The following is a 19186-nucleotide window of genomic DNA, read 5'->3' as shown; positions in this document are numbered from 1 at the left end:
ATAATATCCTGCATTATCAAAACTTTTATTTAAATCAAATAAGGTTTCTCCCAATTAAACTTAAGAATAGGGGATTGAAGCTCCCGGATATATTCAAGTGACTTAGAAGACTGTCTTTAATTGGCTTATCACTCTTTATATTCCTCTTATATGTCAGTAACTTTCCAATTACAATATTGTAAACTACATTTTGACACACCTTGAACAAACATCCGCACGTCCTTTACGTTATTAATATCTTCCGTGGACATCTGCAGACATTTGAGCTGTGAAAAATAAGGTATTTTGATGAAAATATTTATTGTTCAACTCTTCTAGAGCCTACAATTAAAGTTTTGCAACAGAAGAAATCCTACATGTATATTACAATTTTTTATTTGAAGCAGTAGCTAGTATGACACCTTATTAAAGTGCTTGACATTATAACCCCCTTCTCTGTCTGTCTGTCTGTCTGTCTGTCTGTCTCTCTCTTACAACTAGTCTCTTTGCAATCACAAACAGAAGCATGAATTCAGTGTCATATGGTTTACAATATATGAACTATATCTCCTACGACCTAGAGAAAGCACAAGTATGAGTAAAAGATGAATATATATATTTGCAATGTAGTCCGTAAAATAATTGCGGAGAAATTGCAAAATATAAATATTTCTAAAATCAATATAATTAATTTTTTCCGATCCTGCTAAAAGTTTGAACATCTTTGTTCCACCAGACACATGAAGAATCTGCCCAAATTTGCTGGTTTTTAGACAATAAGAGGTTTGAATTTATCGGCTATAGTGAGCCTTATCTGTGGATGTGAAACCGGTACATTAGTTGACAGCAGTGTAATTAACAAGGTCAGATTCTTTCCTAGATCGGCGTCTGCAGTACATGTATCTTTGTGTGTGTGTGTGTGTGTGTGTGTGTGTGTGTGTGAGAGAGAGAGAGAGAGAGAGAGAGAGAGAGAGAGAGAGAGAGAGCATATGAATATAGCATGTGCGAATACTGGAGCCCGTTCAGTTTTCAATTAGGAGACGAACAATATTCATAAACGAAAGATACAAGGAGAATTAAAAGTATGTTGAACATGTTTTATTTTTTATTTCTTATATTAGTTTTTCTGTAAAATAAAGCTTAACACCTGCTGTAAAGGACATATGCCGAAAGGGAGGCAGCACACAATTGGTTAATTTTTGAACACTTTTCTATAAAAAAAAATCGATTTGATAATTTGATTTCGTATTTGGTGTTTGTGAATAATACAACATCTACACATCGCCTTATTACTATTTTGACTGATGCCACATTAAAGGTGGCCTCCGAAAGCTATATATTGATGTTTTCATACAACACACGGATAAGAGAATAAACCTAATCATTAATTTCAACTGAACATACAAAGGTTAAATACATCCATTTTTTAGATGATCCTGTTCGCACGTGTTCATGTCTTGAACTTGATTGTGTCATAAAACACGAGATAGATCTTAACAAAACGTACTCCAGATTTGCAAGTAGTAAGCAACGTACACTGTGTGAATAGCTCAGGCTATGCGGGATATTGATAATTCAATTTAACAGGGTAGTTTTTGTGACAGGGTTTGTTATCAGACTTGTTAATTCTTATACTTTATAAAGTGTATATTTTGAAAAAGGGACCCATATCCTTTTACTGATGCTGAGGCAGTGATGAAAGTAGCATGCGCCAAAAACACGGTGGAAATGTAGTCAACAAAATACGCATTTTACTTTTGCCACTGAGTGAGGCTTAAAGTAGATTTTGCCTTATTCGCTACCCTAAACATTGACAGACACCGGTGCTTGCATCTAACAACCATGACAAGTTATTGCCCACCCAACCCATTGATGTTTGATCGCTTTTAACTTTGTCCCGCTAGATGTGTACACTCACGTGCCATTAGTGTGAACAATCATGGCGTTTAGAGTCTTTCGCACAGTCCGTGTCCCAATAGGGAAGCGAATAAGGTCAAACAGCCTAAATTTTGTACTACTATTGTTTTCTTCACTGAATGTGGACACGAAAATTCTGCACAGAGAGAGATAGAGAGATAGAGAGGTATACTCAGATAAGTCTACGGTAGCGATCAATATATACACTGCATGACTATTTATTTTACTGTCTGTAATCTGCAACAGTGCGGTTTCTTATTCGCACTCGTAACTGTCTGTGATTTTTCATTTCCGGCAGCACGTTCTCAAACTCGGCTGCACTAATTATTTTATCCTTGACTGCCATCAAGAATGGCCTACTGATAGTATTGAGACTACTCGGTGTGCTGCGAGTAATTCGGAACATTTCGTACTCGGCGTGTAGGCGCATCGCAATTTATGTGCTCCCATCACCAAACACACGGTTACTATTGATATAGCTCCAACTAGAAACTATGACTGGTGCACATTAGATGGTTGTTGTGGATGTGATTCCAGTCATACAAAGACAGACCGTGACTGCGGAAGAGAGATCGCAAATAGCATCTTAGAACAAACACACAAGTTTGAATATCATGATCAGTGCGGTTCTCTTGATAATTTCATTTCTCAATTGTTTTCTTTGACTGTCATAGTACTTCTCAATATTTAAATTCCATGACAGGCAGATCTTGTCCGATCTCATCATCGCGCGCCGGCGCCATCCGCACCCACCCTTCTAGATAATTACCTATTGTATTGGCACGATTGTCACGCAGTTACCAAAGATCTCTGCCTGGTATATACATAAATCTCCGGTGATTGTGCTTTCTGGTAGTTTGAACCAACGTTTCATTAAAAACGCACCGATTACGCCAGAATCGTTGACATCTAACGATCGTCCTTGCCTAATAAATGTCACCAGATTAAGTGCGTCCTTGTTGAATAACAGTCGAGACCTTTCTATATTCATCGGAGCCAATGTTGGTTTAAAGTATTCGATGGTGAACGTAACTTGGTTGGATACATCATTGAATGCCACTTCGCAATTATAGAAACAATTCCGAAGTGCTTCTGCATCCTTTCCAGTTGTGAACGCTTCCGTTAGTTCATGTGCACTTTCGGTAATTCCAAACGTGCCTGAAGTTAGTTGTGGTAAATCAGGGTGTTCCAAATGGCAATTTCTACTTGACAATTAACAAATTTATATGAAAGTTCAAACGAGGGTTTGGTAACACCATTTTGCGCATATATTTCCCAAACAGTGGAGTAAAATTGTTATCGATAAGCTGTCAGCTGCTTCAACACCCCATCGGTAAAATTATCACATATATAATAATGTTAAAAACTACTCTAAACACAAACACCAAATATGCTTATCCATCCTTCTGGATAAACGTTGAGTATTTCAAAACCTCAATTTCATCTCCGGCAATTAACGAAACTGATGATGCAACTGTGTAAAATTTGCCATCGTTTTCTTTTGTGATAAGCGATACTGGTGGTACAATACTCAAACCAAGATGCTGCTCATCGTTAAATTAATATTGCCGATCGACCTCGAGAATCTTTTCGTCCAGTTATGATAAAAAAGTATGATCCAGACATGCACCTTTCAGATGTGACATTAGATTCCGATGTGACACCACAAGTTCATCTAGATCGACATCAACAACGACAAGTCTAGTAAACTCAGACAATTCAGTTTTGGTGGCAAATCGGGTCAAATCCACATCAGCACTGTATCTTTGATCGGAGTAACGAAAGTACATGTTGATAGGCATAGTTGTAAAATAAAACACATACTATAATGTAAAATCAATAAGTGCTTTAGCGGTCGGTGACTGCTCCAACACATCAACAACGAGATGACCGGATATGGCGCAATCCAACTGAGTTTGTTCTAGCATAGTCAAATGAAACAACGGCAGATGACTCTTTCGTCCACCAGTGACCCGGGATAAATAAGTAACCATTTTGAATGAAAATACAAGCCATGCTGAGGTGTTATCACGTATGAGACCCAGTGCCAGAACCTGCTGATGAAGTTCATCTGGTATTAAAACACCACACAAAGATTTAATAGATTTTGCCATTGCGAATAAATCAAGATTGGTCAACGGTGTGATCTTCTAAAACCCTGGTAATCTAAGACTTCTGCTCATGGGTATCTGACGACTCATGTTTGCAATGGAAGACCTCTTCCATTTTTAAGCGTCCACCAACTGTTTTTTTAAAAGCCATGGCTGATGCATTGTCGACAGCCCCTAATGTCACTGCGTTTGCAAGCACTGGAACAACTGCTGCTAAAATGCTGGAATGTCTGCAAGGAAAGGAAATATTCCATCGGTCTTTTGCGTTTGTGCTGCCTCTAACTTGGATCATTTTAATTTTGCTGAAGTTTCATTTTTAGCCGCATTAAGCTGAATGAGCTGTGTTTGGGTTAACCACACGGGATTATTTCCAATTAATTATGCTGAAGAACATTTCAATGTGACACTATATTCTTTTCAATTGCGCATTTGATTTTTCCCAGATGAATTTGACTAAGGTCGATCTTCACTTCATAGGACCATATTATTCAAATATGTAATTTGTTCAATTATGAATTCTAAGAATTTCCACAGGTTCATAGATCACTCACATTCTACCACCAGGGCTTTCACCAAATGCATCGTTTTGGAAAGTATCACCTGAAATTATCACCAGCTGCACCGACATGTGCATGAAAATACATGTCGACGACAGACTGCCTGAACAACTCCACGTGTCCCAGTGAGAAGCAAACAATCGGGAACAGTGTACGAAGATCTTGCTGGGAAATCTGAAGACCCATGTTGACGTTTCATGATGGTCTATGTACCACCAAAGATCGTGATATACATGGGTAATGTGTGTAGACATGCCGAATCTCTTCCGAAGGTTCCTGATGGCCCTCCAGCTGCCAAGAAACCCGAATCACTTAAAAGTTGTCAAAAACCATATTATTCTCTGCCTAGTCATTATTTTTCAATGCAAATTGAAACGCTAAATAACCCATGTTTGGATGCAAACAAGACCATGCTGAGTACCTTTTTGATACGCAAAATTCCCCACAATACCCGTTGATGGATGTGAGTATGTAGTATGCGCGAGAAACAACAGTGATGATGTGGTTTCCGATTGCATAAACAATAACAAGCGTGACTCTGTAGAAGGTGAATGGGATAGACAATGTCAGTGCATCTAATACAACTTTGCTTGCAGCAGGACCTGCATCATGACAAATGGCATCGTTGGAGTTATGACCTTGCGTACACATTTGCAAAACCAAAAGATGTGACTAAGGGAAATGGCACACGAAAAATGTAGTGAAGCACAACTAAGTTGCAATTAATGCTGCGCTAGTCCACGGTTGAAATCAGAATCAGGACATGATAGATTTTCTAATTCTGCGGCAGCCTTGACGACATTTTTTTTAGGTCGTCTGATTATATTCGGTCTATGATCTTGGTGATCATTATGCATCCTTGACAATATCTGGCGAGTCCGAGAACTGTTGTGACATTGTCCAGAATATTAGCATCGTAATTGGCATTATTCTGGCGCACAAGTTTTCCCTCCAATACAAAAATGCGTCACATAGAAGGAAAACCCTAGAGGCATCTTGCACTTGCAATTCTATACTTAATTGATTTAGACCCATGTCTCTTGAATACCCCGTTTCCAATTGCCCGTGTTAACGGAATGAAGTAAGGGAGATATTCAATATTACTCATACTGAATATCTCTCTTGCTTCGACGCAATAACACAGGTGCTTCCATGTCAAATGCTGGATCAGATACATTTTTTATACTGAGCCATGGTTTATAGATTACTGATTTACCTGATGCTCTTGTGTTCGATCGCCATATTCGATCTCAAAGCATCTGAGCTGCCTGCGAGCCCACTTGTTTCAATCGATTCACGGCGGGACTTTGAACACTATGATTAAATCGCGTAGCCTCTTGCTTATCGATGGAGCAGCGTGGGAGGTCAGAGCTCTGAGGGATTTAGGTGCGGTTTTCTCGCATTCGCCACGCAAACGGGTTTCACAGTTCCACGTACGGCTGTCATTGCTATTATTGTAGAATGTTCTTCGATCTCTAATATACAGTTGCACCGCTTAGATCAACGGCATATCCGTCTCTAATCTAGAAAGGAAAAACGACTATGAGTCAACCGATTATTGTGGGTGATGCGGGCATGATTGATATCAAGCCATCTGCTTCTCTACAACAGGTGAAAATCCAAACAGAATGTAACTTTGAGAGTCGATTCCTTCAACAACTATGCGTGTTGTTTCGGACCTGCCTTCTTATATACCACTGATAGCTTCACAAGTTACATAAATGTTTGTTGCCGAGTTAATTATCGCAATCTAAGGTTCGATATGATATGCAGTCCTTGAGGGTCCTGCACGCAAATTGAGCTTACTTTCAGGAAGATCTTAGAGCCAACCGAGAACTGTTTTCAGTTAACCGCATATGAATGAGATTCGATGGCAATAACATAACTGGATGTGGGCTCATTGACAAAAACATAAATTTTAGAGTCCTTGCCAGTAATCTCCGAAAGTCTTCGTCGAATTTCTTCATTGATTGGTTTTATGTCGCACGCACTGGAGGAAAGCCAAAAGGAATGCAATTTGTGCCAGTATCTGCTGCAATACAAATGTGTTATTTGCTGTCAGAATACAGAACAGTTGGGTTTAGGTATTAGGCCAACTGTAATACACTCGCAATGATGCTAGTGCGATTTTGTGTGCAATTCCCCAGCGGTCATGGGTGCAGGACATTTCACAATGAATTCTGGTTTTGTTGATGAGATGGTGATCGAGGTCACGCTATTCGTTTTAATGACAACTACCTGTTATGTTGATGCACAGCTTTCACGTAGCAAATGCACTTTCTCAGCCACTTCAGATCTCATCATCGGTGAACGAATTTCGCTCGTCATATATATCATGGATATCTTAAAAAAGGCATGCATCAGCGCACGATAATTGTCTTTGTCCTTACGACCATTGGTGCACAACCTCTCACAAATCGATGTAGCTGCATTGATGACTTCTGGGCATTGTTACCCACACGACGGGTCATACAGGTATTTCCAATCAATCCGAAATATCGATAGGGTCACATAGTCCATCAAGGCCCATTCCATTTTTGCAGGTGTGCGTCTTGGCGATGGTTGCTGTGCCAGCATTTGTACCTGTTCATCTATTCCTTCTGATTCTTCCTCAAGTGTAGGAGATATGGGTGCAGGTGTATATGCTTTTGCTTAATGTTTACTGCTGGTAGTGACATTCTTTGGTTGAAGTGGGGCTCCTTGATGAAAATATTAATCTGTCTCACTTTCAAGGATTGGTTCTTTCCCATAAAATCTCATAAAATGTTGTAGTTTTAGCCTTGCTATATGCATTTTCCCATCTTTATCCATGTTAAATGATTCATTATACTATTCAAACGGTTCACCCGATGCTTGTTTAAACCCAGTAAAATCCATGAATACCCACGTGGTCCACACCATTTTTATATTTTGTGAGGGTTCTTTAATCGCTAAAATGTTCCAGTTGGGAATACAGGCAACTTTTCATAGACGGGGTCTTGCAAAATTAACTGGCAACATTTTCCATTTAAACTTTGTAATGGTGTTTCCAGCATTGAATAATTCATCATTGGTTTTTCTACGTATTTTTTTTATACTTCAGCCACCGTCTCTGGCAAATTTGCAATAACTTCTTCTGCAGGTTTTCCGGCGTATGCAGCCACCATCTCAGCCAACGCGCGATCATCTCTGTAGTTGCTCTTATGGCCTTTTTTATCACTTTTTTATGTTTGCCTATTTTACGAATGGTACCCGTTTCTGCTTCGGTTCCTGTGAATGCTGTCATTTGTTGTAAGATTGTTTTGGTGACCCATGAGATCTTTTTGTGCAGCTTTTGCGACTTAACATATTTGTGACACTTTACCTCATTCGATTACGTTATAAACGAATTCTTGCTGTTCACGAGCTGCTTAATGGTGTTGTCTTTCGTATGATTTTATGGTATCACTGCCAGATATTTTTATATGATTACAAACTTGATTGTTAAATTGGCAATTCCGAGTTCAGACCCGCGCAGTACTTGCGTGGTCTAACTGCCAAATCAATCGTGAGAAAACTATGCGAGTAATCGGTGCAACGAAATTCATCCCACTGATGGACGGCATCAAACCATGTCCAATGACTGTTTCCAAGTCATGCGCGTCCATGTCACAATATTCCTTCAGCATGCTACAGTTATCACAGATCTCTTTGGGCACATAGGCATATCGATGAATCAAATAAATCACGTCTGTGTTTCTGTGCCGGCCTCGAGAAAACATTTGTGGAGGATTCACTTGATTCTCCAGTATCACATTGTCATACATCACCAGATTGTTATTGTTGGCATCTAGATCGACAATGGTAGGGGCTTTGTTAATGGTTGAAAACAAATCGATGGAAGCATTATTGACTCTTCTTAACAGTCTTTGAACATTTTTGAGCACATTACAAAACGACTGATCATCAGCAGACAGTAAACGTACAACCGATCCCAGGTAAACCATCGTTAAACCATATTCAACAACAGTTGTGTTTTACCAAATAAAACAGGATGTTAACAAAAGTGCCAGAACTGACTTTATAAACACATGCTTGGCCAGTTTAGGCGCTGCTTGTGACGTGGAAAGGGGAGCTGCTGATCTTTTTACCTTCAAAAACATCTGCAACTTGTCTTTTGCGTGATGCCATTTGAATAAATGTTTGTATAGTACGATTATGTCTTCATTTTGTGTGTGATTCGTGCCAAAACAAGTATCATAAATCATGTTAAACTTCAGGAACGTAAAAGACGAGCTGCGAGGATGGGAATTTGTAACCGATATTGAGCAATGAAATTCGCGTTTGTGTGGAACTTCCAGTTCCACAGGTTCACTCAAGCATGTCTCACAAGGTGGCGATGACGCATCTACATTTACAACATTGCCAGGGGTATCATGAAGTGAATATTCTGGTGAAAAGCATCTTCCTGGCTATAATAACTGCGCGCCTGGTACCCGACCAGATTTACGGCTCGATTCTCACAGCAATTAACTAAATCCTGTTTAAGCACGTATCAATTATATTGATGTTGTAGCCATTGACACGATGTTGTTTATAAAGCTTCCAATGATATCATTGCGCGTCAAGATGCCGACGATCCGTGGCCGTCACCTTGATTTCTTCATTCATCATCGTGAATCGCAAACATGACCTATATGCAATTAATTCAACATTGGTAGAAAGCAATGCACGATGGCTCATTAAAGGAGGAATGAAAGCCAAGATTGTATTGGTAGGCAGTGGACGGAAGTCCTCTCATTAAAAGTAAACATTTTCCAGTAACAACAATGGACAAAAAATGTCAGACATTATCCGAAATATAATATAAACTGTGTGGGTACAGGAGAGGTGAAGCCGCTATGGAACAGGTAGCCAGTGCAACCAAGGTCACTCATGGGATTGCCGCGCATGGCTGGCTAAACAAGCACTGTGGCAAATCTATCTGCCCGTACCAATAAAGGTTTCCCAGGGTTGGCTCAATGTGTAGACAATGACTGAGGTGCTTCTAAAAGATTTTCTATTTCTTCTCCATGATCTTATCTTGATCTACGTTGCAAGTTACGCACTTTTAAATATACGCTCATCATTGTCAATATGGCCAGCCGATACAACGAAGCATTGCAATTGCCAGCAAAGGTTCCGCCAGTGTGTCATATACACTCAAAAGCATGATTTTTACCAGTGGATCCTGAAAACGAATTTCTCAGAATTATGGTTTTGTTATTGAGGAATCATCATGTGCGAGTACGCATCGGGCATGTCTGTGTACTTCGTGATCAGGCAATAGTGGAACGATTTAATTGCACACTCGCGGGATGGTTATTCGGTCATTAGTACGCATAATAATTACTGATGAGGTCAGTGCAGTCCCAGGAATGGGTAGCACTACTTCTATTTTTCATAGAAGCTTTGAACAATGAAGTCATGCACACGAGGGGATTAAAACCAGCCAATGCGATTTGGCAAATGAATGCCAAGGCTATTCAGAAAAAAAGACTTTACAATCAGCATCGTTACAACCGCTCAGAGACCAGCTGTCCAGTATTTTCATGCTCCTGGAGAGTAGGAATGTTGGCAACAACGTCGTGCTCACTATTTCGTAATGGAATGATACTCCAAGTCAGCCAACCCGTTACTGATTAGGACTTTTACCGAGTGGCATAAAACCTCCAAGCCGTGCATTTGTGAGAGAGGAATTTGAAATTGTTGCAGTAACTACGGAATACTACTAAAATTAGTGTAGAAACGTCATTAACCAGTACCGGTCGATAGAGCGCGATGGCCAAAAGTAAGTGGTAATTCCATCAGGGAGTAAAATATCGCTAAGTATTCAGCGGGTACAAACTCTAGTTGGTGCATCGGTATACCCCCAAGCGAAGATTCTTCGATAGGATCATATTTGCTGTGTTAGCGACCTCGCGACGGTTTTAAACACATTCCGGGTACAGTTCTTTCTTCAAGTCTTTCAGCACAATCACACGTGGAACACCTTTCTTCCAATTTGGTCACAGTCTCACATATTCTTCGATTGGTTTGCCCGTGCATTCGTCTTTGTATTTGCGAACCACCTTTCTGTTGGCGTTACTAATATACTAATTTTCTTTCGGATACATACTGGTATCAAATTCGGTGACCAAACTTTTCCGTGTCTTGTCCGCGTACAGATCATTGGTTGTGATATGCATCAGCACCGAGTCAGTGTCATTATATAGCATTTTGACCCAAACCTAGTAAAACAATTTAATCTTGTCAATGTAAAATTCATACATAAGCAGATTTGCCAAGTCCAACATGGACTATCCAACATGGATTGGTTTCTCCAATTTGAGTTTTAATTTTCTTACTCTGAACGTATCAAGTCCACCATCAAAGACTTTTTGCAAACAATGCCGGATCTGCAATGAGTATGTGGAGTTTGTCCTGCTTGTGTGACTCATGGGCAAGATCAAAGAGAATTCGTTTGCGTGGATTTTCCATGGTTTTCTCAAACAGTTAATTGTTAATGATTTTGAAAAATTATTTTTCAAAATCACGGTGGCCTTTGCGCGTAGGTCCTTATTCAACTAAGCGTACGGAGCAATCTAAGCTTGCTGACAAAATCCAAAGGCTCGATATATCTTGTGACGCGTATACCCAATCGCAAGTAAAACTGCAGATTTCTCATATGCAGCAAATATTTTTGTTTGCTCTAGATACTTTGAACGAGTTTGGTATATTTGGTATTTGTGTCGTGCCCATCAATAACCGAACAATGATATGAGGACAACCACGTAACAGGACCAACAACGTTTCTGGGGCCAGCGTATAATCATTGCGTGCCTTGTGCAATTCTCATGACATTCCAGGTCAACTTCAAAGAGGTATCCGTGATCACGTGGATGTTGTGATCTTGCACGTTTCTTTTTTATGTAGAACAATGTGCGCAGGATCGATCCACTGAAATCCATTCACTGGCAATGGTTTTATCATTGTCCAACCATACAAACTTAATGTAATAGAAACACATGATGTGACTGCTGCGATAAGCGCGGTCTGAGACACGTTGGGGCGGTTGGCACGAGCGTATTTATGACCTGACATGAATATGTCACCACAAAGTGATCAATGGATAAACAGATGCTGGTCAATATCCCCGAGCAATTCAAGCTCGATTTTGTCTTGGACTACAATGTATCCAAGCCTACGCCTAGTGACGAAAAGTTATGGGTGGGATCGAGCTTATACACGCACATGGAGGTGTCAAGAAATGCCTCAAACACGTCTGCTAGCAACAGTCCATCAGGGGGTAAATACATATTGTGGCAGTCACCGAGGATTTTGCATTCGAGTCCAGACCAAACATTCTTTGCATGCTTATAGGCAGCAATGGAAATAACTTTGCCTGACAACGATGAAGAAAACGCAGCTGCGTTTCGGCAAATTTGCCCCAGTAGTTCATGTACTCATACGGATACATACCTTTCCTTGTGATCAGGCCCTTATTGGTAGAACAGTATCGACAACTGATTTTGAAGATCTCTGATATCAGATTGGTCGCTAATTTCTCCAGGGATGAAATTTTAAAATTGATCGAATCGATGTACTGCAATTGTCCCAGCCGAAACAACTTCATGCATTGTCCATGCTGTTGGGGATCACGCTAAGTGTCAACCGAATGCCGTGGCTACTGGTAGCATTGTCAAGTGACCATCATACATGCCACCCCTTATGAAGAAACAGTGTAATCCAAGTGGACAAAAAAAGTAATTGTAGCAGAAAAAGAGTAATCCGCATATAACATGCTAAAAATGCAATCAAGAATGATTTATTTGCCCCTCTGGTCTTTTAACATCCTTTACTGCTTCAAATTTTCATATGTAGCACTTTTAAATTTAGAAAGCAACAGATTATCATGTTGCATTTTAAAACACTTTGTAGCAGCTGAGACCACGAATGTTTTGCACACCAGTAGAGCACTAAATACTGTGTTACTGAGCCTAGATCTGCATCAAATTCACAAATGTTATCACCAGTCATAATCATGTGTGCTCTTGAATCAAGCGTCAGCAGAATCCATTTGCCTGTGACTTCGATCGATCTGAGAAATACATCCACTGTGTCAGCGAGAATGCATCCTGGGTACGCTAAAGGACTGGCGACTGTTTTTCCATCTCATCCAACCACAATATAATAACATAATCAGCATATAATTTGTTTTGCGACTTGCACTGTCTGGGTAATATGGTTGATATCGGGCGCATAGCTGTGTCTTTGTTCGCAGAGCTTCCCACCACTGCAACATTCAGGCACTCTAAATTCTCTTAGATGATAGACGGGATATTCATCTTTCGCTAGAGTGTAGTAAATTTGACTTTTATTTACCAGGGTCCGGAATGATTGGGCGCTGTAGTTTACTGATATCGTCGCAGTAAACTTCGTGACTGGTCAGGAGTTATTCAGTGTAAGTACATGTATGCAACGTCTGCACGGATATTTTTGTGCGTATACTAGATGCTGATTAAGCAGCCGGCAAAGAGTTTTTATCAAAATTTAGTGTGAGACCGATTCTGATTGTTTCATTTAACTCAGCAACAACAAATCAATTTTGGTTCTACAGTTCTGTCAAGGGACAGATAATGCAGCAGATAAAGTCCTTCGTCATATGCAAACCTATTAACAGCGATATCTGGGTTTAGTGTTTCAAATATGTTCACTGCAGTTTTGGGCACATGGATGGGAAACTCAGTATCACCAAAGCTGAGTTTAGCCAGGTGTTGCCAGTATTTACGACTCATATCTTCATTGTCACTCTCAGCGAATAGCGCCGACAAGATTACCCAATCAAAACATCTGTTGTCAAAATTCTTCACGTTGACCACTGACCTTGGCGGGATCCAATTTCGTGATGCTTTGTAACTGGATCCAAGAAACGGTTAATACGGCGAGAAATGTGCTTTGACTTGGCCATATCTTTCGAGTATCCATCCCCATCCTGTATTGGTGTATTTGTTTCAGCGTTTTGAAAATCTTTTTTTAGTCCCTGTGCCTATTTCATAACTGGTGTCTCTGCTATCTTTCCGGTTCAGGATCACTATTGTGAATCAGTAGTTTCAGTGTCATTCATTTGTATCTAACCAATTACTGGAAATATCTTTAAATTCGCAGCCTATAATTTTCTCATTCTTCCAAATAAAATGATCATTGTACATATGCTATAGAGGCAATATTATACACTTTAAAGCATCAATACACAGCAGAACGATTATAGTGCATTGACTCATTCGTTATAGTAGGCTTGGCAGCGTGTATACATACATCGATCATGGACAAGCCTGTCTGCATAAGTCTCTCTCTCTCTCTCCCTCTCTTTTTCTCTCCGGGATACTCGTTTCCACAATCAATGCACACTAGAGTAATATAAAGGTAGGGCCGTTTGACCTTTTCGCTAGTCAGTGGGGACACTGACAACCGAACCAGACTCTAACCCCTGTGGCTGGCTCACTTGCATCACGTGTGTTTACACATCTAGCAAGACAAAACTTGAAGTGATCACACATCAGTGGCGCGCATGGGGGATGACTTGTCATAGGAGCTAAGAGCGAGGAATGGTCTATCTGCACACATAGGTTAGCGAGTAAGGCAAAAGCCACAATTTCATAGTACTCCTAACTATATATCCCAAAAAAACATAATTTAAAACTACTTTTCAATCGAAGTTGTGGATGTAGTGTAAACGGTTGTCTGCAAATGGATATTAACGGCATGTTTGCACACACAGCCTTAACAAAATATTACATATTCATTTCAGTGATTGAGAACATAAGAACGTTTGACAGATGGTGAAATATAGTTTGCTGCTTGCACAGCTTATTTAGGTGTCACGTATTCAACGTAATATATGCAAAATGTTATAGATATTGAGTAAAAGATTTTTTTTAAAACGAAATTAACATGTTGAACATTCCTGTACTTCAAGTTTGAGGGATCAGTAACCACCCAAGCCATCCTGGATTGGTTGCCTTGATGTTCCCTTGAAAACGGCACTTAACGCTCATTTTCTCGAGACGATAGAGCCAATCAGGAATTAATAGAACAGTTAAAATCATTAATCCTAACATAATTGCTTTTATACTTAGCAGGTGGCATCTGGCTGGTTGCTACCATATCCATTTTTTAGTAAGTCTGATGAGATTAATTTAAGAAATAGACAAGTTTCTATATTTACTCACGAGATTCGGCTCCTCTGAGAGAGAGAAAGAGAGAGAGAAATAGGTGTCATCTTGCTTATCAGAAGGAATTACGTTATGGTGTTTGTGATATGTGCTTGTGTGACTGAGTTGGTATTTGTTACTACAAACTTCTAAATAATTAAGGACAGACCTGGGTTCTGCCAAAACATAAACATTAACGTGAGTATGGCTTGGAATGGTCACGGTATTTGTTTGTATTTTTAACTGTTTTGTGTTTAAACCATGGCTGATATTTTTCAGTGATAACAAGATTTTTAAATGTGCAGATTTGGTGGACATATTGGATGTCATATTGGCACCAAGTTCATTTAGGCCCATGTAAACATTATGTCTTGTGGTGTACACCTCATGTAAATATGGCCATCCATTCGAGGGTAATATTATCAACACGATTTTCAAGACAGCTATTGTGGCCCCAATGTATGATGAAATCCATTTGCAGTTTGGACAAGCTATGTATCATATGAATTATATTTGACAAAACCCATGCCGATATAGAATTCTAATTGGGAGGAGCATAGATAGCAGTTTGTTCAAGATGGTTACAGTGATCTCCGTATTGAATGTCGGACTATTTTAATTTTGTACCAACCAAATATTATTAATAGTCATCTGGTTAAAATCTTATGTTGAAATTACTTTCGATTTTGGAGGAATAACACTAACAAAATTTTCAGGCTTACGTCCAGCGTGACCATATTTGATATCCGATTGGCACCATACTGCGCACGAAGTCGTTTGTGGGTTTCCATTTCCACGAATACAGTCTCTAGCTCCGCTATGTTTATTATTATGCAGAACTAATTTTAAGGGATTTGGGCTATCATAATTTGATGGCTTATTTTGAACAAATAAGAAATAAGGATATATTTTGCGAAACTTACAAAGCCCAATACTAACCTTTTACCAATTCTCATCAGGAAACCAGCTCTTTATTCTCAGAAAACATATTTTGAAATTTGAATTCATTTTGTGTTGTCTTGGCCTTTAGTTGCTTTAAACGTAAATTTGAAGAGCAACACTAGGCTATACAGATCTCGTTATTGCCGATGGAATGACATTAGTAAAGACCCATTCTACCATATTAGGTTTTAAAAGGAATTCTTTATTCAAGGAAGATTTACTCAATTGGTAATATTATTAAAGAAGAATGACGTTTTCATATTAAACAACAGATCACACTCAAAATGTTTGTTTTATTTCATCAAAGGATATTTTATTCATTTTATTGAGTTTTGAATAGTGAGATTTAATATCTTTACTGGAAAAGTATTTTTAGGTCCGCTGTAGTTGCTATATTGACTCATAAATATATGCATTTACGACATAAATCAATAAATAATGCATTCCATCTGTATTACTTGCTTGGATTAGGTCGACGTGATGTTTATTGAGATCAAACAGTTTGGGAAAATTTGGACACGAGTTCATTCAAGTTGCGATGTCCTTCCTTGATCAGTAGGGCATCTTGAAATGATTATCACAACCATGAAAATTAGCTATAAAAATTAAAAGGTAATTCACATACTGAAATAAACAAATCCTTCAGATAACAATACTACAGCCTCTTAAATGTGAGAACTGGTTTATAAAGGGCATCTCCGTTCCAGTCAAGCAACTTGTAGAAATGTCATACATGACAATCAATTAGAGATGCAATGATGCTAGAGGAAGAAAGAAGTAAACTGATTTTTAGATAATGAAAGCTGATTTTCATACGTGAACCAACATTGGCGTATTTCTCAAGCACTGTTAGTTTGCTAGTATGGTATAAAATATTTTCTTTGCATGGCCAATGGAATATTAGGATTTTAAAATATATGTATAGCACTGTATAAACATGTATCCTACGCATGGTTTCAAAACTGCAAACAAGTTCATTGTACATCAAGACAATTTCATGCTCGTATCAAAATTGCACAATATATGAAAAAGGTATGCAGTTTTGACAACACGAATAAACTATGAAAGGAATTAGTGAATGCTGCAATCAATCAATCAGTCTATGTGTATCTATCCTTCCAAGTATCTATCTCCATTTTACATGCCAGTTTACTTGGCAAAAAAAGTAACTTTGTTTTTTCTATCACACTAGAAACATTTTGAAGATGACTTGTTATTAAACAAATTTGACAGTTCCTTATTTACAAATTATGGTATGGCTAGATCGATAACTAAATGCGTCAGATTTTAGTGGGCTTTACATACCAGTTCTTTACACAACCTGGAAATTATAATGTGGTTAGAAGAAATGCTGTGTCTTCTTTTACACTAGGCATTTCGAAGGACATGCATACAAAACCATATGAATATTTCATATTGGGAGAAGACTAACCGTTTCGCCTCAGATTTTATATTGAACTGCAATTCAAATCATTAAAATACAATAGCAGAATTAAGATAATCAGAACAGTTAAGACTTATAGATATACACAAAACTGTATTCATGTTTTGTACTGAGTCAGTTTAAAGAACAATTTTTATATGGCATCGAGTGAAGGCGAGGCTATCAGGCCGTGATGTATTTATAAGATGTATCAAACAAGTTCTTTCCCCAATCTCATGAATGTGGTTTTGTATTTATTATGCTTTTTAACGCTTTGTAAATATATGTAACTTTACTATATGAATGAAATTCAAAACTAATTGGGATTTATGAAAGATCAAATCACTGCGTCTAGGGATATCTACGAAGACATTAATTGAAGAGACGGATTGAATGCCAAATTAGGCATCTAAGATTAAATGGGCAATTAATAAATATTATTTACCGCACAACAGTACAATTATTTAACTCGAAAAAAGTAACTGTTAGGGACGTGAAAAAGTAAATATCCAGAAACAAAATAAATGCCCAACAAAAGCAATAGTTTCAAAACCAGAAAAATGAACAATGAAATTCAAGACTAGTCAAATTTATTCTGAACATTCTATATTATAGATATTATGACAGGGACTTTAGGATTATTTGTGATTTAAATCGCAATACTGTAAATATCTTTTCAATTTTCATTTAGTATTCCAGGGAAATACATTTTTTCGTTGAATTTTTGGCAATTTAATTATTGACTTCTTTTCTGTTACATTTTTGAAAACCTAAAGTCGTAACAAGATAGACAGCAGGAGATATTATATGTGATTCTAAAATACCGCCGTTTACTGATTTCCAAGGAATCTCAATGTACAATACATAGCAAAGTGCAATAATATATTATCATAACATTTGCAAAGTCTACAATTAAAGTCATTCTGATTAGAATCCTTTGTGTTAATTGTTGTCCTTATGGCCTTCGAACTATTCTCGTTTCCCCAAGGACACTGTGTCTATATTTTCTTATATTCAAAGTTCCATCAAACAAAGTCCCTTAAATTACAGTGTAAGTGTGAACCTGCCGTTGAAAGATCTTAAAATGCTGCTTTATCAGTTGATCCTTCATATAAGTTAATTTGTCTCTTCAGTTCAAATTTCATAACAAAATCGTCCTAATGAAAACTTGATTCCAACTTACTCCTAATCCGTAGCGGCACCACTTGGCAAACTGCTCGCAGTCTCTGAAGAGAACACAGTAGTCCTCTCCATTTTTCTCTCCTGCTTTTATCTTGGCATCGAAAGCTTTGATTCTTTCTACAACTTGAGCCCCATCAATGATTCTAGCGGTAAAAAAGAGCTTATTACCAAGAGTTTACCATGCAGAGATAAAAAAGACAGCCGTTCATCTTTTCTAGAGATATTTACAAAAGAAAACTTAGAGAACCTGTTGCAAGCAATGATAAGCAATATAAAAATCCAGGATGACTAGATATTTCCCTCAAGCATTTAGGGAATGCGGTGCGTAAAGTAGAGGCAATGAGAGCATGGTCAAGTTCATTAGTGCGCTGGTGAGTAATAATTATATGATGTGCCTCTACTAGCGGCACGGTATCAATTCATATTTTGAATAAATTATAACTATATGGTAAATATCAGTTTTGCCTGAAAATATATCGTTTACAGTTGAAGAGTGTCATAATGTAAATGAATTTTTTGAGGAATGAAGACATGATTTCAAAATGAAGCATATTAAATTTAATAGTGCATACGCTTTTCAAATATATATTCTAATATACTGTTAAATAAACACAACCTGCCTGGCATGTTTACAACCAGACCGCTTGAGGATGCGCTTCATTATTTCTTTTCTTTCACAGGCTGACGTGATGGCACTTATATCGTTTAAATTAATGCCAAAACCCGTCAATAATTTTGATTTATGTTTTATTCAAAAGGTTATTTTCGATCAGACTCATAAATAACTCTAAAGATATGCCCTAAAGATTTAATACACAAGTGGCGATAGAAGTTGTGTTGTAGGTGGAAGGAGCAAACTAAACAAAACTAATTAAAATAATCGAG

The 19186-nt window shown here is 38.3% G+C and overlaps 1 protein-coding gene across 2 annotated transcripts in view; it reads right to left on the bottom strand.

Moving 5' to 3' along the window:
- LOC149800880 (uncharacterized) overlaps positions 1-19186 on the bottom strand; it is a 142861-nt gene that overhangs the window by 26013 nt on the left and 97662 nt on the right. For both annotated transcript variants that reach the window (XM_089954907.1, XM_089954906.1), the window contains exons 17-18: positions 18303-18444; positions 200-266 (exon numbers count right to left, since the gene is read on the bottom strand). In XM_089954907.1, coding sequence (XP_089811033.1) covers positions 200-266; positions 18303-18444 — 209 coding nt within the window. The remainder of the gene's footprint in view (positions 1-199; positions 267-18302; positions 18445-19186) is intronic.

This window comes from Sinohyriopsis cumingii, chromosome 4 (assembly GCF_028554795.1).
Source record: "Sinohyriopsis cumingii isolate HCF-2022 chromosome 4, ASM2855479v2, whole genome shotgun sequence".
Taxonomy (NCBI): domain Eukaryota; kingdom Metazoa; phylum Mollusca; class Bivalvia; order Unionida; family Unionidae; genus Sinohyriopsis; species Sinohyriopsis cumingii.
Note: the sequence above shows the minus strand (reverse complement) of the source record. Positions and strands in the feature narration are given on the sequence as shown.